This window comes from Tachypleus tridentatus, chromosome 8 (assembly GCF_004210375.1).
Source record: "Tachypleus tridentatus isolate NWPU-2018 chromosome 8, ASM421037v1, whole genome shotgun sequence".
Taxonomy (NCBI): domain Eukaryota; kingdom Metazoa; phylum Arthropoda; class Merostomata; order Xiphosura; family Limulidae; genus Tachypleus; species Tachypleus tridentatus.
In genome coordinates, this window is record NC_134832.1 from 99,994,591 (window position 1) to 100,021,866 (window position 27,276).

The 27,276-nt window shown below is 32.4% G+C and overlaps 1 protein-coding gene across 1 annotated transcript in view; it reads right to left on the bottom strand.

The window, feature by feature from the left end:
• Positions 1-907: 907 nt before the first annotated feature.
• Positions 908-27,276, bottom strand: part of LOC143223971 (uncharacterized) — a 34,355-nt gene continuing 7,986 nt past the window's right edge. Inside the window, exons 2-5 of the mRNA XM_076452441.1 lie at positions 19,490-19,795; positions 18,648-18,730; positions 17,107-18,114; positions 908-1,030 (exon numbers count right to left, since the gene is read on the bottom strand). Coding sequence (XP_076308556.1) covers positions 908-1,030; positions 17,107-18,114; positions 18,648-18,730; positions 19,490-19,751 — 1,476 coding nt within the window. The 5' untranslated portion in view covers positions 19,752-19,795. The remainder of the gene's footprint in view (positions 1,031-17,106; positions 18,115-18,647; positions 18,731-19,489; positions 19,796-27,276) is intronic.

Genomic DNA, 27,276 nt, shown 5'->3' on the forward strand with positions numbered 1-27,276 from the left:
TATAATGAAGTCTTCACTCTTACCATTCAGCCAATGGCAATAAAAAGTAATAAAATATTGGTATCTTATCCGTTTCACAAATAAATGACCAATTTAAGAGTAAGTGACCCTTTGAAATAAAATAACTTTTCAAATAAACATTACAGAAACCTTTAACTAATTTCACTTGTCATATTTAACATAATAATGATTTCTCATAGTGCCAGAAAACAAGTTATTTCAGTGAAAACTTGGGAATACTTAGCAGAATGATTAAAAAGACAGTATACAACAATACAGACAAAACAAATACCAGGCATGTGATTAGTATATAATTCTCTGACATATAATTTATCTTAGATTGAAATTGTACTTTTTTTGGTAGAAAGCTGAGTTCAAACAAAAATAGTACTAAAAACATAGGTGTAGATATACTATTTTTCATGGATTACATTGTACTACCATATATATACATATATGTATTTAAGATAATAGGTTATAATTCTAGTAATATTTCATAATCTTTTGAATGTTTGACAAACTTAGAATTTTGGATTAAGAACATGTTACTATTAATGTCTATTTTCCTATTTTTTTTCTCAACAAATACACCACCATAAATCACTGTTTTTAAAATGAATTTTGATAAATGAATTAAAAGATAATTTTAGGCAATGTTGTCAAAGCATGATGTATTATTCATAATGTCATGCTTCAGCTGTTTTTCTTAATATAAATAAAATATCTTTATAATCTCAATTACTATCCTTGCTGCTTAAATCAATGTTAATTTGAATCTTTCATTAATACTCCAAAAAGATAAACCAAATCATTTTATGTGAAATCCTTTTTAATAGCAAAAATAAAACACTGATTAGTTACTTATAAGTTGCATATCTTTTTATGTTACAGTTTCTTCATATAACAGTTACTGTTTTTTATTACTGTACTGATACAGAATAAAGTCTGGACATGCCTGATGACGTGGAGACATATCTTCAGAAGTGTTTGCTTCATATTGCTTGTAATTTTTTGAAGATCTGTCTTCTACCTGTGCATACAACAAAAACCAAGACTTTTTTTTTTACTTCTGTACAGCTTTATATTTTTGAGTAAATTATTTTATCAGATCAAGTTTACATTTATATTAAATAATGATAACTTATCACACTAAAATACTAAAAGTTTCACCATATTCAGTATTAAAAATAACAATTGAAAACAGACAATTTATAAATGAAATTTAAAATACTCAAGATTAAATTTTATGAACAAACGTTTTGATTAGACAATTTTAACAAAACAGTCATATTTAAATACTTTAATTGAAATCAGTAGTAAGTAATGTATTATGCTAAATTCAATGAAAAAATTTCAATTGGAATTAAATGTTTTAAGTGATAAAATTACTGCTAATAAAATGAGCATTGGTTCAACATAATATGTTAGCATAGAAAGTGTACCCATATTTCATCAGTAAGCAAATCTCCACAAGTTGGTATAATTTAAGCAAAAAAATAAAACAAACATGGAGACTAGAAGTGAGGTGGTAATCTAAAAAACAGTTCCTTTTTAATCTTATTCGTATTAGTCACACAGACACCTTCAACAACTATACAGAAAACTAAGATGAAAACACAACATATAATATTAGGCAGTCAGATATATCTAAAGTGTTTTGAATACTGTAAAGCATACAGTGCAAAGCAGTAAGATATGGCTATTTTTGATTTTTTAATTGCTGTCATATAATTTAAACTGATATAATAAAATTTCGGCTGCTTTTAAAAGCAATTAGATGGATTTTGGATTCTCTTTAGAATATTTTAGTGTAATAAGTTTCTATTATGGAAGATAAAATAAGAAATTCTTCTACCATTGTTCAGTTGAATTATCTGGATACCTAAATGATAGCCTTCATGTGAGTTAATGAAATGGAACTTGTACTCCTCTTCAAATACAATAAATATTTTGCTGTAATTTGCAATAGTGAAACAACTATCCAATGTTACTTATGAAATTTTACAGACTTATAGGCTGTTGTACTTCAACACTACATAACTTTAAAAACAGGTATACATGTGATTATATATATGTATGTGCATGTATGAGCACATATATATGTAAATATAGAAATCACAGAAAAATCAGAATCAACCACCTAGGGGTACTCAATGACAAATATGGTCATAATTACATGTGCATAAAACATTTAATATTGTGTAAAACAAAAAATCTAAACTACACTAAAACAAAGTTGCATGTTGCACTAATATCACCTAAAAGTGTTGGAGATATCTTGTCTCATCACTGATCTTAAAAGGTGTGAAGAACTAATAGGCATATAAAAAAAAAACAGACAGTAGCATACAATTTACTGCATGAATAGAACAATACTAAAATAGTTTTATATTTAAACATATCCTGACACCTTTCAAATCTTATTACTTCACAATTAATGTAAAAACTGCAAACTGGTAAATTGTGAATAGCCCATTTACCTTAATAAAGAAGAGTGAGTACCTCATATCAAAATGACTTTTGAGCACCTCACCGTGTCATTACAGTCTATGCTTCCACATCCAGACAGGTTGTATCTTATAGCCATGCACCTTGAAAATACCTGTGCAGTCTCATTTCTACTGCAGCAGGCTCTGCCATAAGACTATCATGTCAGATACAGATCACTATTTCCTGTAACTTTTAATAATTTATCTAGTGTATGAGGTTGATGGTTACCAAACACCTGTTTCAACAGTTCCAAAAATCCATAGGCCTGCATTCTGCAACTTATCTGATATACCTGCATATGGAATAACATGAGGTAGGTTTTGTTGCAGCATGTCTCTTTCTGCATCATTCTGGTTCCCACAGTTAATCCGTTTTCCTTTGTTTTTCAGTGCTATTAAATACAAGGAATATTCTCCATCTTCAAACTTCTAAATCCCATCTCTGAACATATACTTATGATCTGAGTGTGAGAATAGTTTACTTCAGAAGACAATGTTATGTACTCTTCTATAAGTGGTAAATCTTTTAAGGCATCAAGCTTCATATGAAATGTTACACAATATCAAAATATAATTCTACTACATTCTATTTCACTTGGCTTGATGATTTGCATATTCTAAAATTATTTTAATATAACATAGTCATCCATGTATCAGGTAAAAGTATTATTAAATTATGTTATGTTAAATTCACACATAAGTTCTTCAGGAGAAAGTAGCTTAGGAAGAACATTAATCATAAAAATTACATATAGTAACTTTGCATTCTACTTGATAACTATTTCACTATCTAAATGCACTTGCATAAGAAAATAGTTATATTTTTATGTATAAATATATCACATACTCTGGACTGTAAAACAGACCAATTAGCTGAGCAGTTCTGTACTTGGGTAAAAGAGTTTAATTCTATATTCTTTTAACTATAAGTCCATTGATGGTTTGTATACTCATATATGTGCAGTAGCTGCAAAGTTATTCACAAAAGCAAAACCAGACACCATTTCTTTGTGCATATCCAGAAAAATACAGGAACATTACAAGAAATATTATAATCTATCCAAACTTCCTCTATTCATATACATAGTCAAACCTATAATTACAGAATTTCTTTTTTGGACTTCAAAATCTTAACTACAAGCTATATTGATATGTATCTAAACATTAAGGAAATCGTATTTAAGAAATACCAGCTCCCATTTGAAATATTTTACGACCCTTCTCTGCAGCTTAAATTATTCTGGATTTCAGTACTCTTATATTAGTTACTTTTCATGTTCATGAATGTTTAGACCAGGAGTGGGCAACTTATTTTTCATAGTGGCCACAACTGTGGCTAATGAAAACAACGTTGGGCACACTATTAAAAAAAAAATTGAAAGATGTTAGTTTAATAAAAATAATTGCATTTCAACTAACCTTCAATGTGAAAATTGACAGGGGTTTTCATCAACAAGTTTTGTGAAATTTGGCTTAATATCTATGGGCATTCTATGCTGAATGAGCATCTTAGCTCTGCCTCTAAATTTATGTCAGTAAACTGAGATCTGTATCTAGACTTGAGAAAATCTAGCATAGAAAATGTTAACTCACACATCCATGTGGATCCAAACATGGAAAATAATTTTGAAATTGTTATCTTTAACTTTGGAAGACTTTCATTTATCAGAATAGTGAGCCACATCTCTCTGATAGAACATTTTTGTTTACCTTTCATGTGTTCTACACTGTGCAGGGTAAGCATCTTGTCTTTAAATCCACACTTATCCACAGACACAAAAGATGTAATTTCCTTAATGAAACTTTCCAAGTCAAATTGAAATGGATTATGCAAAAATTCAAATATCAGTATCAAATTTTTTTAAATTTGGAGAGATGTGATTCAAAATTTTAAGATAGATTTTTGATCCAGTCTATATAGAGATCATCTTTATCATCAGAGAAATCAGTCCTTATTATTTTCTAGAAAACTATTCAACTTTGCAAAATGTGTCAAATCATTATTTTGTAATTGTTCTGCAAGGAGGTTTAACTTTAGTTCTTTAGTTGAAATTCATGAATATACTGTGATTGCTCACTTATTAGTTTACCTCTTCCCTGAAACTTCATATTCAAATTATTCAAGTAAGCCATCTGTCACACAGAATGTGCAAATCACAATGCCATGACAAAGTTTCAATTTCAAGGTAATTTTCAATCTTAGATTTTTCAACAAAATACTCTTTTATTTGAGGAAATAAGGAAGTAAATTGTTCCAAGACATTTCCTCTACTTAACCATCTTACATTTGCAAAATCAGTAAGATTATCAAAAGTACAGTCACTGCTTTCCTTCATAGACTCAACAAACTATCTATGAGAGAGTTTCTACTTCTAATATAATTCACAATTTTTACAACAATGTCCATAAAATTCTTCAATTCATTACTTTTAGAAATCTAAGCACATAAATTTTCCTGATCCAAAATGCAATGGAAAGATGGCAGCATGGACTTCACATTATTTTCAATTAAATGCTGTTTCAAAAGAGAAACAAATCCTAATTTCGCCCCAGTCATGGTGGAAGCACCGTCTGTTGTGACAGAAACCAGTTGTTGTTTTTTTAAATCCAGATTTAATTTTTTTGACATTTCAAGAAATTTTTCAAAGATGTTTTTTTTACATGTTCGATCTCGTAATCCACAAAGACAAAGCATTTCTTTCCTCACTTGAAGATCTGAAGTTACAAATCGAACCCAAGATATCAACTGTGCAGTGTCACTAACATCTATACGCAAAAACGGCTCGTTTGGGTTGAGAAAATATTTTATGTAGAAGAGCGAACAACGTTTCAACCTTCTTCGGCCATCATCAGTTTTTCAGTTGTTCAAGCAACCGATTTTCTATGTATTTCGCTAACTCTAGCATTCTGCGGACAATTGTTCTTCGACTTAATTGCAAATTATTTACCTTTTGAAGAATATCATATTTTATTTCTGAATCATAATTCTCCAACAGAGTTTCAATGACCACAATAAATATTTCTTTTACCAGTTCAGCATCAGAAAGTGATTTCTTTTTTTGAGCTAGAATACAAGCTACTTTATAGCTAGCTAACATAACTAGTTGTATCAATGACAAAAATCTTTTTAGGCCTCCCTTTTGTTCACGAAGTTGTGGTTTCAGACAGCTAATTTCATTCATACGATTTTTGCTATCAACTGGATATTTTACCTTAAATTCATTGTGAAAATTGTTAAAATGTTGCTGAAGGTTGTATACTTTATTATTCCTGAAAACTTTGTTATACAAAAGATACACTGGCTTATTATTTGCTTCAATCACTGCAAATTTCAACTCCAACTTTCATTAAATTCTCGTTTCACGTTTTTCCAATCACACTCCATTCTCTTTTCTTCAGCAATGCCAGAATCAATTAAATTGTATTTATTTTTTGAATGTTCACCATCATCTGGATTCTTTCGTTTTCGAATTATCCATTTATAAATATTATGGGATTAAAAACAAAATATATTGAGACACTTGAAAGATACACAATAAAATTTGTTTGCAAGCACATGTAAAACAACCCACACTCAATAACAAACATGTAAACCAGACTGACATTACCAAATGGGCATAGTCTGTAGCAGTGATGAAGTGCACAACATAAGCGATGATGCGAGGCAGTGCAATTGCTGATTATCAAATTTATGATAAAAATTAAGGATAATTAACGAAGAATTAAAGAATGGCCCCTTGCACAAACCAACAATCCTAGGTGATGGCACACCAGATAAATCTTAATTATTATGTTGGCATAACTACCTGTATACCCTTAATGATGACCTGATATATTTAATGCACTATAATAATATTATATTATTTTAAATAAATAAATAAATATGGCTTTGCATCATCTACTAGATAAAAATTATTTTTACATTTAGTGATGAGACTTCAGATCTAATTATATTTAGATGAAAATTTAAGAATCTTTCAATGAAATATTTTCCTTATTATGTTAATATAAGATGATATTGCAGGGTTTTATATAGCAGTAAGGTGAGTCAGACCATAGCCTTATCACTTATTTATGTCATGTATATTTATAATTTATGTATTAAAACTTGCTTCTTTTAATTCTATAGATTATGTTGTATGAAGTTTGTATTTGCAGTTAAAATGGCTCAAGATTCTGTCTCATAGCAATAAATTTTCAAACATTTTCTGGAGGGCCAAAAATGGCAACGATCTGACCACTCCAAAATTGCTTCTTACAACAATGTATTGTGTTAATGAACTTAAACAAAACATCTTTAATGATTAGTTCTTTTTTCTTTAATTCATAACAGTTTCAAAGAAAATGACTTCTTATCAGTTATATATAAATGATTGTCACTTACAAATATACCAATTAAACCACTTTTTTAGACTACTAATACTTATTTATAGATTACTTTATAAAAAGAATGAAAATTTGCTTAACAGTGTTCATCACATGTTTTAATAAAGAAATTATTTTGAAACCTAAGGTGTCTTTTCTTTTGATAGGTAATGCATTTATGTAAAAGTGAGATTACTAAATGTATTTGTTTAAAATAATGTATTGCTATAGTGTAAGGCAGTCATTACTAATGGTAAAAGCAAAAATACCCATCCCCAGAGACAGGAAAAGTTTAAAGTTAATTTATCAATTTAAATTATTTCACAAGTCTAAAAAGCTGTAATTAACACAAGCATGTACACATACAAATTACGCATGTAATTTATTATGCATTGTTATACTGATTCATACTTACAACTGTTTAACTGTTTTAATATTAACAATATTTAAAGTGCAAGTCAAAGTTTAGAAAGCCCTTCAGTTACTGTAACAAAATGTTGGTCCTGCTGAAGTCCAGTCTGCACCTGTTCTGGCAAACATGCATGATGACATCTTAACAAAATGATAGCTCTCCACCATTAGGTGGACAACACAACCACTTTTCACTCTGAGTCTTCCTAAACACTTGCACTCAAAATAACTTCACTTCCAGACAAGACAAAATAAATTGTACTGGAAGTGGGAAGGATGGGTGAGAATCTATGAAAAATACATTTCAGGTATAGGAAAAATATATTAACTTTTGAAATGATATGTCACCTCCACATAGAGAATAGCTAAAATCACCACTAAAGAGTCTGTGTAAACATAACATCTAGATGAGCTGCCATCAGAAAATGCCCAAAGATAAGGTCCATGGATATACATTGTGCATATAAGGAAATGGAAGGTAAAAGAAAAGCAGAACCAAGTATTTAAGGGGTGGATGGAATATTAGCATAACAAACTAAGCACCTACACATAGGAGGTCAGCAAACCAAGAAATGTGGTTAGAGCACAATCAGACCATACAATGCATCTCACCTTATGTCAACTGGACAGACAGAGAAGGGGAATAATGAACTTGTCCTCCTACAGAAGAAGGGCACAATAGCTAATTGAAGGTGAAACAACACTACCTTATATTTAATCATATGGTGCTGTTCAAAATCAGGAAGAAACTCTTCAAGATCCATCATTCCAGCAACTAGGAATTGGTAAGTAACTAAAGAGTTCTGTGCTCCACTTGAAGAAAGAGGGGACAATTCACACTTGAAAGAACTGAAGAAATGTTCAGATCACTATCTGATACTTACCAGAAAGATATTTTGCTGGAGACAGAGTAATGGATAACTACAGAACCCTATTTTAAAAAGCTGGCAATCACTTCAGAGTGCCAACTTTTTCCAAGACAGTCCATCAAATAGTATTGACTAGATTGGGCAACTAAATATTTTATTACCACAAAACTACCTATATGATATTATGGAGCACTACATCTCATCTCAATTGTTACCACTGGTAAAAACTAGGCAGATGGATTGAGCATATTCCATTATCCCTGGTCTAACAGGGATTTTGGGAATCAGGTATACCCTGAGAGGAAAAATCAGCCACCTAGTGAGACCCTTGAAAGAGAAATAGGGCACTGAAAAAAAATCACTTATTATTTACAAAAATTGTATGTAGTTATATGGGAGAGCAGCAATTAGAGCTAACCAAAATCTCACAGGGGATGATGCAGCCAGATACTGAAGGTGAAAAGAGATAGACATATGCAAATTTATCCATGTGCCAGCCTGAAGAATCTCATTAATGAGTCAGGGCTAGTAAAAATGAGATGTAAGAAGATGAGACAGTTGAAGAACCTGGTGTTATGAAATGTGAAAGAATAATCACTTCCTAAGCAGTGAAAGTGTGAGAAAAAAAGTGCAGTCTAAAAGGAGAGCAGAATATGTACTCAGAGAAAGTTGGAATAATGAACATGAAGCCAATGCCTTAACTGCAATATGGAAGTAAAATGAGATGGTTAATAAAGAAGGAAGGATCAGAACAAAGTGGAAAGAATAGGAGAATAAAAACCAAATAGTAATGGAAAAGGCAAAATGTAGGAAATAAAGCAATAGGAGAAACAAGCAATCCATAGTCACAAAGGTCAAAAGGTGGACCATGGTACGTTGGTGGCAAAAGTGCATGCAGACAGTTTTAGTGAGAGAAAAGGTAAAACCATTTGCTGTGGTCCACTTCAGTAAACAATTCTGTAAATGCTGCTTGATAACTGACACAAGATGTGGAAGTCATTGATATAGAGTTCATTTGCATGTAGATTGTTGTCCAGTAATGGCATTAATCTTTATAATAAAAGTGTGACATTTAAGACATAGCCTTAAGATACTCACCCATATTTTCTCACAGGAAACTGTTGAACTGACAAAAGCTTAGAATTGCTATTCCATTAAAAAGTTTTGATAAAAATGAGCAAATAGTCACACAATCTATATAAGAGGAGGTCTCACATAACTCTACATAGTATCATAAGCTTTCTCAAGGTCATAAAAAACAGAAACAAGATGTTGTTGCTTGAGAAAGGCTTCCCTGATTGATGTTTCATGTCAAATCAGGTGGTCCATGATGGAGCACTGTCATCAAAACCCACACTGGGTAGGCTAGAGGAAGATGTTTAATGCTCATCTAAGATCTTACAGAAACAGCTCATCAAAGCAATTTTATGGTAGTTTAAAAGGATCTTGAGATCCTTCCTGGGTTTAGAAAATGGGAGAATAACAGCCCAATGCCAAGCATCAGGAAAAGTATTCTCCTGCCAGATCCAGTTAAAAACAACCAGAAGAGTAGCAAGAGAGGCAGAAGAAAGATGGCACAGCATCTCATAGTGAATATCATACGGTCCAACTATGTACTGCAAGACCAATGAAGAGTAAGCTTGAGTTTCACCAGTGTAAAAGGGCAATTATAGTCATACAGATGATCAGCCCAAAAGGAAAGAGGTGATTGCTCTGCCCAAGTCTTCATAGTTAATAAAATGTGGGATGAAGCAGAAGTGCTAGATGCATGAGAAAAGGTTTTGCCAAGAGAGTCGGTGATGTTTTGGGCATCAGAAACTTCCTGGCAATCATAGACCTTCTGAATCTTGTCCCATATCATTTTGGAACTGGTGGTAGAAGAGATGCTAGTATGTACTTAATCCAAGATTCCTTCTGACTTTGATGTGTGAACTACTGAGCATGTGCACAAGCCCACTGGAAATCAGTGGTTTAAAAGTGTTGAATACATACGAAAGGTATTCCAAGCCTGTTTTTCAGCTTTCTGTACCATGTGGCAGGTAGCATTCCATCAAGGGCAGAGATACCGTGGAAAATGTCTTGAGGTTTTAGAAGCACACAGAGCAGTTGCCTGGACAATTCAGTCATTTACTGCTGCCACAAAGCCGTCTGTTGATGGCGTACAGACAACAGCAGGATCAAATTCCAAGAGAGCAGTGATAGAGGGCCAGTTGGCTTGGTCCAGTATCCACTAAGGATGTGGTTCGGGTAGCATCAACCGTGACCAGTCTCTCTCAAAATGGTAGGAAAATGAGCACTGCCAACTCTCCAAGAAAAGTGAAGAAGAGCAGAAAGAGAGATCAATAATAGTAAAAGACTGACTAGGTGCATGAAAATAAGTACAAGAACAAGTATTGAAGAGAGGAAGGCTGTGATCTGAGAGCATAGACTCTTTGGAATGACCTCTCTTATCAACATTAGTATCCTCCTAGAAGGTATTATGTCTATCAAAATTCCCCAGGATTATAAAGGAAAAGTGTAATTGTTCAATGAGGGCTTTGAGGTCTGATTGGTCATAGGTCTCTCCAGGAGACAGGTTAAGAGAACAAATAAATGGTAAGATCCAAGGAAACACTGATTGTTATGGCCTCCAAAGATGTACTGAGTGGCAAAGATAAGGCAGGTGCATGCTGATCAACCAGCAGTACCACTCCTCCATGCACTCGTCTATCACACAACCTGCCATTTCTGTCAAAAGAAAACTGCCAAAGGATAACTGCATCAGCAGGTTTCATAAACGTTTCCTGTAAAGAGAGACACACAGGATGATAAGAATCAATCAAGTCCTTAATGTCATCTATATCTGAACAAAAACCTAGACATTTTTTTGTGTGGAGGAGAGTGGGGCAAGGAGCACTTCTGTTTTCAACCATAATTTTTCTCTTTATTGCATGGAGATCTATCAAACTCCATGGATCCTGCTCTGGGTAAAGTAGGCAGATCTCTGTCTGTGGATAAAGATTCCAGTGACTAAGGCATGAACAAATAATTGTTTTACATCTCAAGGCTGGAAAAGATGGATCTAAGTAAATGACCAAAGCCAAAGAAAGTTGACCCAGACAGCCACCAGGAGTGGTGGGGACAGAAATGGAAGTAGACTCATTAACTCTTTTAACCATGGAAGGTAAAAGACTCTTCAGATGTTTTGCAAACGACTCTGTTGGAGGCATGAAGAGATCTGTCTGCACTCCCACTGTAGCAGTGAAATGGAGTGCACCAGCATATGTCTGATGTGGAGTGGGGGGCAATAACTTCCAAGCCTCTGAGTAGGAGATATTGTTCACAGTCTTCAAGCATTGCACCTCTTTCTCATCCACCCACTTTAGGCAAGAATTAGAGTAAGAGGGGTATGAACCACTACAGTTAATAAAGTGTGATTCCAGTTTGCACTTGTGGGCATCATGGTCTTTGCTACCACAAGGACTACATATTAAAGAACTACAACATGGTGTCTTCATGTGACTGAACCACTGACACTGGAAACATCTGAAAGGTTTGGGAATGTATGGCAGTACCTTACAGTTCAGATAACACTGCCTCAACTGTGGCAGGTGGCCATGATAATGTAAACGTCAAAATTAGAACATTAGTAGGCATCATAATTCTGTCTTTGCCAGAAGAGATTTGGTGCACTGCATAAACACCTTGGCTGGAAAAACCAGCAAGGATCTCTGACTTAGAAATGTTCTTGAAGTCCCTCTCAACAGTAACTCCTCTTGAGATTTTCTAAGTAGCATGGGGAGTAACCTCGATGGGTATTTTCCCAAAGTTCTTCAAATTCAAGAGGAGTTTGATGTGTTGTAGTGAAGATGTCTCCTGAGCACAGCTTCCTTACTGACTTGGGGAGCCAACAAGCCCCTCTAATCCATCTTGAATGAAAAAGGGGTACACCTGCCTTAAAGATTTCTCAGACAATGAATGTAGAATGAGAAATCAATGTATTGAGGCCTGACTGTATAACAGAGTCATCCATACATTACATTTTCAGGTAATCTGTTTTTCCATTTTTTTCATTTTTATTTTTTGTTCATGAATAGGGTATCCATAATAAAATAAGAATATTTCAATGCTAACTGTCCCCACCTACCATAAAGCCCTACAAATAGATGCACTGCAATGCCAAACAAGAACACTGCAGCAACACCAGGGTTTTATGAGCACTATATCCAAACACCAGCACCAGACACAATACCCACAATACTTGTTGAAAATGTTAAACACTGCAACTTGGTTGACCCTAGCCTAAATAAACCAGCCAGCTGACCTTGGGAGGGGGGGAACACTCCAAGCTCCCTGTCTATGTATGTAATTAAAGGCCAAAGTGGTGTGTTAGGGTTGGATCCCTCAACCACCAAGATCCTATTGTTCCCTTCATGAGTCACCACACATGGAAAACACATGTTCATAATACAGGAATCAACTTAGGAAGAGGATTCTGGATGCCAGTTGATAGAGCAAAGGATATCAAGACAGTGCTGGTCCAAGATGCAATAGCAATATTAATTATTTAAACAATGGCATAACAGAGGAGACAAGGATAATATAAATACAGAAACATGTGAGACCAGTCCTGGATGAAAGCATTAAGTAACTGGGCTGAAGGATGAGAAACTGAAACCAGAAAAGATAAAAAAATTAAAGTGACAAAAGGAGCAATGAGAGGCATGCCCAGAGACAGCAAATCAAAGGGTGAAAAGTAATTTGTTTGGCTAAGAGAAATGAAGTGTTACTAAGTACAAAGCCACAAGCATATGATTAGTCATAAGAGAAACCTGATGGAAATAATCCCAAAATAGCAGGTATCCCATGATGGTTGATGAATGGAATTGTGAGAATGAATTATGAGTAAATCAATTCAGAGAATAGGAAGTAAATAGGAAAGTGCCTACTGGATGACAAGAAGGATAAGGATGTAAAGAAGAAGTGAATGCTCCCCTGGAGCCCATAGATTCAAAAGTATGTGATCATTCAGTGATTCCCCTCCCCAACAGAGAAGCATTGGGAAAGCGACATATATCTGGCCAGATACATCAAGGATATGCCTATTATGTAATTGGTATAGTCAAGTTACCAAGACAAAACCTTAAGAAAAGAAGAAGAAAAGTGCAAATTTAAAGGCAATATATTCTGAAAAATGTCCCATTAGTATTGTTTTCATTTTACACCAGAAGAGGTACTGGTGCATAGGGCCAAAATAAGTGGTACAAGGAAAAATAGAGGTCCCAAAAGCAAAATAATGAGTGCAAGGTAAAAAGGAGAATCATAAATCCTGGGAACATTACTGTTGTAAGTGAACTGGTGAAAGCTAAGCCTGACTAAGATGAGAGATAGAGAACCTGCCTAGAAGTACAAAATGTAGGCTGAGCTTGACAGATCAGCCCAATCAAGTCACCTTTCACAGAAAAACACAGGTATAAGAGAAGGAATGAAAAGAAGTCAAGGAGGTTCAAGTAAAATGGAACAACAGAGCAGCCTCAACCTTAGAATAAGGCAGGCAAATGCTTCATGACTCATGTAAAAAACAAAAAAGAAAAAACAATGGAAAGACAGCAGCATTAACAAGAAGTAGAAGTAAATACCCTCATGATAGCATTTGTGGCCATGAGAACTGAGACCACATTCATAAGATACTGAGGATAAAAGGGAACAAAAAAAGGAGAAAACAAAACAAAAAAGGGAAATGTTAGGAAGAGAACACAAGAGATAGGCTGTGAATGATAACATGCATAATCCATTTGTTGGATAAAATGGAGACCAAAGGCTGGGAAAGAAAGCCAGACAAGCTACCACAGGGTTAGATCAGACAGAGGATATGAAGTAGAATAAAGCTGAAAACTTGGATGAAAGGGTCACTTACAGGCTTAGAAAGCCTATGAACAGCAACCGAACATTGAGGTAGAGAAAAATGACAAAACACAGATCCTCATTGAATCAGTAGCATAACAAAAACAGATTAGGACAAAGGTTACTGGTAGAAAGGTAGGGAATATGTACATAAGTTATGAGTGTATCTCATCCCAACAGCAGAGGAACCATGTAAGGAGAGACAGATGACAAGAAATAATGTAAGACAATGTAGGAGGGCAGTAAAAAAATAAATAAACAAAAGCATGATATTTGTGCATGAGAAGGAAAACAGAATTTAAGGTGTCAACTCCACAAGCACATAAAAAGAGATTCCAGTGACTGGAAATCAAGGAAAAAAAAAAAAATTGTTGTGAGGTGGTACAAAATAATCAAGGAGAGTAGGATGACAAAGGACATTAGTATGGGGAACCAGTAGAATAAGAAACAAGGCTAAATGCACCCTAATATCAGATGAAGAAGGGAAACCAAGGTAGACTGGAATATAGTTTCACATAGAAAAACACAGGAAGAAGTAGAAGACGAAAAGAAAAAAGAAAGAACAGAACATACCTCAGAAATGCTGTTAAGTGAGGGACTTGAAAAGTGAGGAATTTACACCACAGATAAGGCTCTGTATAAAAAAAACTCTGATAGAAAAAATAATATCCAGTCCAATCATCATCACAATACTGAATGTGTTCAATCTGGGGAGGAGGAACTTCAGATAAACAGGAGAAGACCCAGTGTGTATGAGGAGGCCTACAACCAATCCACCACAGAAAATGAGCTCTCTGTAACCATGATAGACATTGTTTATTTTTAGAATCATTGCTAACATTGAATGAACGAAAGATTACCATCACTTGAGAATACATTATAGGTAAGCAGAAAACAAAAATGTTTTTCACTTACATAGCAATAAAATACAACAGTGAAATTTGAAAATATAAGTTATACAAACTACTGCAAATCTCATACAATTAAAAAATTTATAAATTTAGAAACACATATGTTGTAGAAAATGCCAAGGAAGAGTATGAATTTATTTCAAGTACACGTGCTTAAGGGTAATTAATGGTTAAGGAGGTTGTGTCTCCCTCCTACTGGTAGAGGGTTATCATCTCACAATGGTGTCATTATGCACTAATGCAGTTCATGTTGAACACATTATTTTCAGGTGGGAATTAGCACAAGGTTTATGGTATGCAAACCTCGTAACCAAATGTGAGAGGAATGAAGATGACTTGAGGTGAGGTATCATCTCAGAACCTTTGATTTTGTTACTTCTTCTTGGCAGTTATTTTTGAGTGGCTACAAGTCCACTGAGACAACCTCATGCTGATGTGTACCATACTGTTCTTAAAGTAGCATTCACACCTGCATTAACAGTAAAACCATTGGCAAGATGTGAACTCCAATAAGATTAGTGTCTTAAAGAACATAGTTTGAAATACTTAACATCACTCATGAAGAATTTCCACTTCCTACCTGGAACACTTCCATTATTAACAGTGATAGTATCACATACCCCTTCAGCATCTTCACACAAATTTATACTGAAACATGTAGTCTTGGCAGAAATGTTATAGACTTTAGAATTGGTGAGCTAAAAGCAACATGATGTAGAGTACCAACACATAATTGCATTCTATCACAGTTCAATTTCATTATGACATGATAAAGAGATGGCACAGCATTTGTTTTTAACACAACTTTTTTCCCTTAACATTTCTATAATCAATAGTACAGAAAAAAATGTTATTCAGGGTAAGATCTCAAAGTGCTGCTCTCTCAAAACTTACATGCTGAATTAAACATAAAACCTAATGAAATAATTTTATTATAGTTCTTTTGTTTTCCATCTCTTAAAATGGTCACTGGCCTAACAATGGTTTAGCTCAAAGTAATTGCGATACTAGAAGGAAGAATTTTTTTTTTTGGTGCTCATGGCAGAAATGCAATTTTCACACTGAATAGTACTAATTCTTCAATTACATTTTTGATATTACAGCATCAAAACAAATTTATTGCCTCCAAAAAAAGGTACCACTTGGAGCAACTACCCCATTCTCAACCACATCACTATAACAAGACTTCTCATAATCTGTTCCATTTATTGTGGTTTTCATTATGTACAGCTGTAATCAGTATTTCAAACAATTATTCAAAATTCAGAAAAAAAGGTTTCCTCAGTGGAGAAAAATAAGTTAAACTGCAGAAATAAGTAGTATGTTTTACTCAATAATTCAAGAATTAGGGAAGGATCAAAACATTTAGTGAACATGGGTACCACTTTATACTTAGAGTGGTACAGTCAGAATCAAAAGCCACACTATAATACCATGTTTAGAAACTTAACTGTATAAATTAATAGAATAAATATATATAACCTCAATCCTAAAAGACAAAAGTTTGAAATTTAGTTTAATGAATTTTGTCACAAAAATAAGCTGATCAGTTTTGGTTTTTGGTGGCCTATGATCCAAACTAAGCCACTTTTAGATAAACACACCATTTAGTTTTATATCTCAAAACTTAATCATGCCTGTATAATAATTCAATTATAGATATATTTTCATTGAGTTACATAAAATATTTTATATTAATTATGTATTTAGACACTGATAATTAATTATAATTAAAGTTCTTATACTTTGTTCTATTTAATCTAGTGTCAGTTTATTTTGCTTTTACTTTGTTTTCAAAATGATCATGGAATAATGAAAAGGAAATGAAGCTTTTCAGTAGCTAAATTACTTTCAGCTATTGGTTTTTCCTTTAGTGCTTCAAAAAGAAACACTTTGTTTTAAGTTAATAAAATTTTATACAGCTTTTAAATTATGTTGAACATGTTGCTTAAAATGAATTTTCATACCCAACTACATAAGAAAGGAGTTTCAATTTGTTTAGGTATTGATCCTTAAAATAATTTAAGTTTACAAACTATGCTTTGTCTATTTTGTTTAACTCTTACTCTATTCTATTTGGTTTTTTTTAAATGAAAAAAGGAAATCTTTATATTAGTTTTTCCATTTCTTTTCTGACATTAAATAAAATAATCTTTTTAATATTAACAATATCCTTACCTTTTCTACATCCACTTTAGCTTCCTCAATAGAATTTTTCTTTTCTGCTTTTAGAACTGACAGTTCTTTTTGTAGTGTCTGAATGTGATCTTGAGTATTATTTACGTCCTCTTCTAGGTTTTCCTTTGCCTTAGAGAGTATTTCAAATTTTCTCTCTGTGTCTTCAAGTTCTTTCTTTAACTTCTCATTCATTACTGTTAATTCATTTATGAAGGAATCTTTAGCTTCCATGGTTACAAGGTTTTGTCGCATTCCTTCATTTTCCTGTGTAAGCATCTCAACAGTAGATTCCTGAGATTCAATTTTAGCATTGGCTTGTTTCAAATCCTTTTTTAACAACTCCTGCTCATTCCAAAACTCCTCAAACTGCCTAGTAAGTTCATCCAAGTCCACTTCTAAATGTCCCTCAAACAATTTTTCAAGTGAAGTTTGCCCTAGCACATTAAAATTTGAAACTGAATTCCACCTCATAAAATATTCATGATCTGGACTTAGCTTGGATAACAAATATGAAAAACATTTCTCGAAGTTTTGATTATCTATCAATAGTATTTTGAGGTTATTATTTTCTACACTATCTCCTCGTGAATAACTCATACCTTTTGAATTAATACCAATATTTTCAAAATCATTTTGCCACGTTTGCATCCTACTCTCTTTTTCAGCATGCAAACAAGCAACCTCTTCTCTCACAACCTCTAATTCTTCTTTTAACTGGTTGATTTGAGCTTCTTTCTCTCCAACATCAGAAAATCTGGTTTCCCATAACACAGCTTCTCTTCTTAACCTATTATTTTCTTGATTTAACTGATGTACAACTGAATCTTTTCTTGTGAGTTCCCTCTGAGACTGTTTCAATAAATCGCTCAAGACTTTTTTATCTTTTTTCAATCTTTCTAAGTCTAAGCCATGCTTCACATATGTTTCTCCATCTTTATGAGGTGTTTTCTCCTCTGGGTATCTCATGACCATTTGTCTTCGATGAGTGGACATCTTTATATTGTCAATCTGAAATACAATTATTGTTCTAAAGCACTTACAAGTCATTATAATAATCTGCCCATGATTAATAATTCAAAGTCTGAAAATAAATACAACAATTGCAAAAGCAAATACGTTATCAAGATCCTGTTTTGAATTTTAAAATTTGCTTATTTTATAGTGTCAAGAAAATGTACTTATTCATTTATCACAGATGAAATTATATGGGTTATAAAACTGGCTTTTTTAAGAAATGCCTTCTTTTGCAAATTTTAAACTTTTAAGAAATTATGACTGTTTGGGTATAATTTATATTTTAAACATGACTTATTAACTTTTCTTATTTATCTGATGTTTTGTCATTTTTGGCTAAAACTATTTAAGAGAACACATGGATGCAAGAATAAATCAAAACTTTCATACTTTTGTCCACATATTTTAGATATATATATTACATGTGTATACATACTGTATTGGTATATTATATGTATGTATGTTTAAAGTTTTCACTTTTAAAAGATTATAAACAAGAATAAAGTCTCAAAAAACGTTATACACACCTCTTTTCTTAACCTGTTTAATTCTTGGGTGCGAGTTTCAACTAGATGTTCCATATAATTGAGTCTTTGATAAACATCTTCATCTGTTTAAAGAAAACTCATTTATACACAGAAATATATAATTGTAATAAACCAGAATCATTAAATGAATGTGTGTTATTTAAAATCCACATACACAGTTAACTCACAACTTAGCATTACCTACATCAACATATATATGCATGTAATGTTTATGATGAGAAAATAAATAGCATTATTGTTCATCTAGCTGATGCTATAGGTCAGTTTATTTGCTAGTATTTCCTTCAGGATTAATTGTAAAAGCCTTTAAAATTTTACAGAAATTATAAAATGAGTTCTTAAGGTTAAGGAAACTACAAGTAAAATGAAAAATTCGTAAATCACAACAAAATGGAAGTAATAATCTTGTAAGTATAGTTTTTTAACACTATTTTAATGGATGCATGTAAATATGTTTTGTGAAATTCTACCACTGGATTTTTTATTTTGTGAAGCAAGCTTATTTCAGCTGTCCACGTATACCAACTATACAGTCATGCTTTCTTAGATATCATCCACAATATTCAGCACCTGCTTGCTTCAAATGAAACAATATAACTCATAACACAACTACAATTGAAAATTTTAAATGACAATAACATATTTAGATATTTTACTTGTAATAAAAATCTTACTGTAAAAATCAGTTGTACTTTAGAAGAATCTCAACAGGTTCTGTAAAATATTTGTAACTTAATAAATAAATTGTGCTTGGATAGTAGTAAAGGCAAATTTCATCACTTTTTGTATTAGTATTGTAACAAGGAAGGAAACTTCTTTACCTTCTATCTGAGGAGCCCAATTACGTCTTGAAGATTTACCAGAAGAGACAGGACTCAGTTTCTCACTATCTAGTGGAGGAAGGTTCAAAGGAGAAGGCCATGCTTCTTGTTGCACAGGAGGAGGCGAGTCAACATGGATGAGAAATTCATAATCACCTTTATATTTAGTCTCTGATATGTTTTTCTTTTTCTCTGGTTCTATGTCAGGAAGTCTTGGCTGGGCAGAGGAGGACCGAACAGGGAGGCTTTTCCGAGGAATCATAGCAGGAAATCTTTTGTTATCACATTATTATGCTACACCCAGGGCTTTAAAAATAAAGGACAAAACTGCAGTATTTTGATGAAAAAAAACAACAAAATACACAAAAAGTCATCACACCAATAAGTTTTTAAATAAGAGCAAAAGAAACAATATGGATTTCATAAAATATCTCTTTACTAAAATACAAGTTCTATAGAGAATTTAAAAATGTAATGTTATACATAACACATGGAAACAAATATAAAAAAAATTACTCAAAATCGTAAACTGACCAGAAGAAGAAGTAAAGATTGAGAGCTGGACACAAAGCTATACTTAAGTTTGCTCAAAGCAAGTAGCAGAAGGACAATAAAGAAACATCTAGAAGCTTTTTCTAACTGTTATTAACTCTCAATTTACCAGTTTATTTCATGAATCAGTATTTCTTCACTTTTGAACAATTATTATGCTTATATTCTACATACCTTTTCTTCTCCCATTTAATTCAGTTGCTTCTTAAGTTTGTTTATGCATTAGAATTGATGGTAATGGGTGTGTAAGCTGGAATTATGCAAAAACAAATTCAAATGGCATCTAAATAACAGAGGGAAAGGTATGTAAAACACAAACAAAATAATTAACAAAAAGTGATGGAATACTTCTTGAGAGAAAGAATAAACAGAAACATCAGGAGGACAACATCTGCAAATGCTGACAAAAAAAATCACAAAACACACAAATATTTATTTACCTGACTTTTCTGTTTCTAAAGTAACTTCCATTCCCAAATTGACAGGTAATACACAGGCCAAATTACATTTGGGATGTGAAATTCCCTTCTCATGGGTTCATCTAACTGAGTTCCCAACCAAAACCTAGACTGTCGAAGAATGTACTGTAGAACTACAAAACATATTTTACAAGGCAAAATATAAAGTAGCAGTTGACTAGTGGTAACAGAGATTGGCTTGCAATTACAGAGGGTGGCCAGCAATGTTTCAAGTAGGTAATGTTTTAGTAAAAACTCATTGTGTATATTCTTCAGTGAACCAGTTTAGTGCTAAAGTTGGTCTTACACAGATAGGACTTCAGAAAACTGTTAGATGTATAACATCATTAGTGCATGAAATAAAGATCCTACAAGTAATTCTATGCAAGATAAAAATCATTTGTATTCTATTAAGTATAAGGAAATATGTTTTTTTCTCATAAACAGGAGTGTATCATCCATTGTTTATGCTAGTCTTTGAACTTCAGATACTGAAACAGGCTGCCTATACTCAACAAAAGAATGATACAACCAAATTGTTGAAAAAACCATAAGTGTCTTATGTAATGCATGTTTAATATTATCTTGGTAAGGTGAACCATGAATCTAGGCAATAAAGACAATGGAAAAAAACAACAACAAAAAAATTACACAAACAGGTAAAAAAATAAAAAAAGTTATTTTGGAATAACAGCTAAGCCAAGCCTAAGCCAATTATTCAAACGATGTAAACCAAGTTAATAATTAAGCTGTTATTGATACAGTTTATAAACAATGGTTTTCCATTATTGGTTTCCATTTATTGTTTTAACACTTGCTATTAAACCCTATAAGCAGTAATAAAAAAGTAATATATTTAATTCAGAATCTGTCATTTTATACCATTTCTAATATAAATAACATTATTTTTTACTTTTTTGTTTCTGTAATTTTTTTTACATTGTCTTTATTAGAACTACTGTGAACCAGGGCCATAATTTTGGGTAAACCAAACAGAATTACTGTAAATTTTAGCAATAACCCATGTCTTGTGTTTTTTTTGGGTGATAAGGTACATAATAAAGGAAATTAGGATTTATGTATGAACTGACAAGTAAATCAGAAAAGTGAGGCAGTGTTCCTTTATTTTGGTTAATTATCAAGCTTGATATAATTTAAATGTCATTTGTTTATTGGTTGAGGTGTTGCTTGAAATTATTTAGGCATGATGCTATCTCACTCCCCATTACAGTTGCAACATTAATCTCATAGTGAAACAAAATGGCTGACAGTAGATGGTATTGAGGTCTATGTCATTGTAATTACAGTCATCTGTAAATCATCCCATCACTTAATGTAAATAAGTAGATCAGATGTTTTGCTAAAAGCCAATAATCATCTCAATTTTGAGGGTAATCTCCTTGTCTGATAGCAAACAAAAGAATATTGAAGGTTCATAAGCACGAGTTCAAGAATTCAGAGTTTTATATTGTATATTGGTTAAAACTTGGTTGGAGCTTTAAGTGTCATGAGTTATAATTAATTAAAGAGGTTAAAATGTTATATTATTAAGCATATTTTGTGATAATTTATAAAATTAGTTTTTTCTTTCCATTCCTTCTTCCTTAACTTCTTATGTCAAAGTTCTTTTATTGAGTTATAGGTTCATTTGTGATAACTGTAAAAGTATACTCCAGCATTTTATTTATATTATGAAAATTCAAATAAGGATTAAAAAAAAAGAATCCTGTTATTAGCATTTTAGTCATTCTTAATGTAGAATAAAATGTCTGTTACAATTTGTATACTGTTCTTACTAGCAACCCATAAAGTTTGACAATTTAATTGATTAAGTAGCATCACATAAACTAATCAATTAATCAAAATTATGATTCAATCATTTAACCAAAGTTAGTATTCTGAATTACAGCCCCAAGTGATTAATCAAAATTACAACTGAATCAACTGTTACTAAAATAATAATAAAACCAAAATTAGAATTTCAGTTTGTTACCGCTTTGGATTATTTCAACAATCAAGTAATTGAAAGTATAATTAAATCCTCTATTATGAAAATAATCAACTAATCAAAATTAGGATTTTCAATTATTCCAACTATCCAAGTCATGAAAATTTGGCCATTTATATTTGTTTACTGTTAAGCGTAAAGTTACATAATGGAAGGGGATACCTGCTGATATGAGGGTTTCAGAAATAATTCTCACTTCCACTATACCTACTCACCCTGTATTTGTTATTGTAAAACTACAAAGGCTAACTGCTACTGTCACTAAGAGTGAATTTCTGACTAGACGGAAGGCAATAAGCTGGAAACACCAACTGCTAACTTTCTCACTGCTCAAGTATTAAATAAAGTGTAAAGTTGCTGTTTTTTTTCTTACACTGTTGTTGTGTTTCTAATTTATAATTATATAACTGTATTCATTAATATTATATAAGCAAGCACTGATCTAAGGGATGGGTTCAAGGAGACTGAGTCCACATCCATTTTTTAAATAGAAATTAAAAGCTATTTATATTGTCATATAAGTAGATATAGATCTATGAGAAGAGTCCAAAACTCTTCCATATTTTTCAGAAGTTAATAATAAACAAAACAGCTAAACATCCTTATACTACCAGTATCAAAAAGAAACATTGGATGTCAGTGTTTACATTTCATTGGGCTAGTAATTACCATGAAAGCTTTTTTGACATTTTCTCAAATCAACACTGCTAGAGTCTACAGCAATCAATTTTAGACATGAGCCAGTAAATAAATTTTATTTCTAATAAAATGCAACAACACATATCTTGATTAAGTACTACTAAAGTAAATGTTTGTATACTGGCTCTTTTTGAGACATTCCTATAATGTTTTCAGGCTTTGAAGATTTGTTTTCATCCATTTTAGCATTGTTTTAGACACCTAAAACTCTTCTAACACATACTTGTAACATAATTCATTTTTCAATGTTTAGAAGTTAGAATTCTTGTAAAAAAATGTTGATTCTAAAATAAGTGGGAATAAAAGTCGTATGACTATGAAAGTAATGACATTTAAAAACAAACAGTTTGCTAATGTTACATTTATTTTGTAAGTATAATTATAAATAAGTACAATTGTTTAATCAAAGAACTTAAACATTTTGTTTTCAACTGTTTTAATTTTATAACAATCACATTAATAAAGTAAAGACATAAGTTTAAATCACTCGATTATAACCTAAGCTAATTGTTTTCCTGAACGAAGTTTAGAGTTAAAAAGAACAATTTAATTTTAAACAACTGTGCCTAAAGACGAAAGACAAGATTTCCTATGACTTTTGATATTTTCTTTCTCATTTGACATAATTTTATGTAATATAAAATTTCTATCCAATTTTATATCTTAATTCTAACTACATATCAATAATTTTCACTAAGGAATATCTTCGACTGGATATTTTATCATTTCCTGACATTTATATAGTGCAATTCATGAATAATGAAAAAAAAGTTCATATCTTCATTACTGTACAGTTACAAATGGTTTTGCTTGTAAAGAAAACAACCCACTTATTGGTTTTCATAGAATTGTTTAACTCATCCCAAAAATGACTTTATTTTTCTTCAGAAACCATCACCCCTTGAGAATACATTATGAAAATCTTAATATTCAAACACTTCCTTTTTTGATAAAAAAAAGTCTTAGCTGAAACCTTCTAATGCCACCATATCAAGTAGTTTGCTTATTTACTAATGAAGGAGAGCTTTGAAAACAGCTATAAAGAAAGTTTAAACACTCAGATAAAGTAACAATTAGCCTATAACATAATGCAAGTATAAAGGTTTGAGAGGGATTTTTTTTATATTTAATGTAAATGGTGTTTCCATTCACATTTTTTTTTCAGAAACAAAATCATGATGAAACTTTGTAAAATGGATGACAACTGCCTGTTCTGGAGACACAAGTGTAGAGGACAACATTTCAAAAGCCTTCTGCCTTTCGTCTTCAGGTCAGCGTGTGTGTAAGGTATTATCAGTCTCTTATAATGTCCTGGTGGATTGTGGAGAGCATGCCATGATTGGTTGGATTATCACTGTTTCTGATTGTGGGAAAGATTTCCTGCAAATCCAACCAATGGTAGCCACAGGTTACTTACCTCTAATCCAGAATCTCTGTTTAGTAAAGGTTTAATAGTGCTAATATAAAATGATTCTTTGATTTTTCTTTGCTTCCAGAACAGTTGCCATCCATTCTACAAAGTTTCACCATGAATACTCTGCCTAAACAATCTATCAAAGAAACAAAATCATGTTTTATAAGCAATTTGAAAGGCATAAGCAGTTTAAAACACAATATTAATTACATTTAGACCCCACTGGTATTTCTAGGCACAATGAGTACAAAATACAGAAACAGTTTCATAAAAGGGGTTACTACATATTTCTAACACACATAATCCAACAATAAATCATAGGAATCAGAATATTAGCATAACCCAGAAAGGTAAAAGAGGGGGTCACCCCTGCCTTACCCCAAGAGAATTTGTAACAAAAGTTTAGATTTTATGCAAGTTACGCATTTTGGCTATTCACAAAATACATGCACATACACATTGCTTTTATCATACAAACTAATGTTTACAATGTTTTGACAGTGAACCAATTATGCAGTATTTTCTGTGCAGTGTATAATTATTCAAAACCCACAAAAACTTTAAGTGTCAACCATGTTGGATGGGTCTCAGAAACAATCAGCATACTTGCTAATATCCTGTTTTACTGCCTAGAGGTCAAACATCAGAAATCTAAAATTGTTTGAAACTTATTTTATGGCATTTCAATATCTACTGGAACTTCAAATGCTGGTTAATTATATCTCAATTACTACTGTATATACAAAACAATCACAGCCTTTTTAATGAAATCTTGACTAAATATTTCCACACACCAAGTCACTTTTTTAGGTACCACAATGACCTCTACACAATTTTAGTACTAACTCTGTTTATAGGCCGTAAAATAAAAATCTCAATACAGACTTTCTGGTACAAAGTTGTACACAATATCATTAAGATAACTATCACACACACACATATATATATATATATATGTATGTAAAATTAGGAACAGTTTAACAACACAAAATCATTAATATTACTAACATCCAGATAATAAACCGATGATTAATGAATTACACATTATGTATACAGATTAAAGTTAACATTTTCCTTACCTATTTCCAGTAGATAATTATCTCTTCACATTGTTAAGCTATTTTCTCCATGCACCTACCTTAAAATTTTGCATGCCACTAGCCTTTAGGCAATGTCTACCTAATCTCAGCAGATTTTCTTATGATTTTATTACATACCAAAAACTAGGCAAGGAATACTAGGGTGCACTGGAACTGGGAATGTGTGAAAAAGTGTGTATCATTTCAAAACCTACCATTTTCCTCAATTGAAAATGTATTTCCAATAAATACTCATCTCTTAATGCAGTTAAGCTAGAATCCCACATTAGAATGGTAGAGGTGCCAATGTAAAATTAACCAAGATTAATTCCTTTCAGAAAGTGTCCAAAGATATCCCATGGAATAGACACCTGAATGAAAGATCTCCATTGAGGCACACTCATAGGAAACTGCATCTCATCCATTACAGTGTAGATTTCTCCCCCCAGGAAAATAGGGGATGAAGAGTAAATGAGCCCCATGGGCAGAACAAGAACATTACCATCCAAGTATTTTCACACAAAAGGTTGAAGAACCAATATAAGTAGCATGGTTAGGACACATTCACACTGTACCTCAACTCCACTGTAAAACTACTGGATTGACACCAGGTGTGGGAGGAGGGCACAGAATGGTGTGTGTACACTTCAAGTCAACTGAATAGTAGATGACTACAGTAAATAATATATTAAAACAAGTCAGTGATATATGCAAATGTTAATCCCACTTGATTACCCCAGTTGTATCTAGGGCTTTAAATAATCTTCTCTTTTCATCAAAGACCACACAGGTTTGTTCAATTACTTTAAAATACAAGTGACAGGATGAATTATTCTTCACTACTCTGTTATTACAAACCAATTTGTGATATTTTCACTTTAAAAAATTGCCACTACACACACTTTATAGTTATACTCACAATCACTCAGTCTAAATGTATCTATATATCTGAATAACTCACCACATTTTTAAGCATATTTGTCAACTGACAAAGACCTGGAACATTCCACACACTACATGATGCAATTTAGCACTCAACTGAAACAACAAAAACTTAAAACTCTAATAACATGATACAATGATATTCAAATTCACAACAGTTGAACAATACATATATGATTCATGCATAGTTGCATAAACAAATATATTGTTTCTTAAAATAACTCAATTTAACCCTTGTATCAAGCTTAAATTAAACCATATCTAAAATATATATAACAAAAACCTCTATTCAAGAAAATATTTACAATATTCTTTATACTATAGGCAAAGACTTTTCAGTTTATGCACAGCCTACTCTTACAGTCTGCACTCACATTTGGAGTTACCTTGATGGTTTGAATGCAGAACTGGTAGTTCTGAAGTAAAGTGGACACCTAAAGATCCTCACATTTCTGGATATATGAAATGAGTTGACTGTCTGCCTGAATTATGAGCTCCTTACCATAGAGGTAGTTCTGGAATTTCCAGATAGCAAATACGATGGCTATACACTCTCATTCAATCACCACATAGTTCTCACAACTCAACAGCTCTTTACTGACACACTTTATGAGAAAAAAGTCCATCTTCAATCT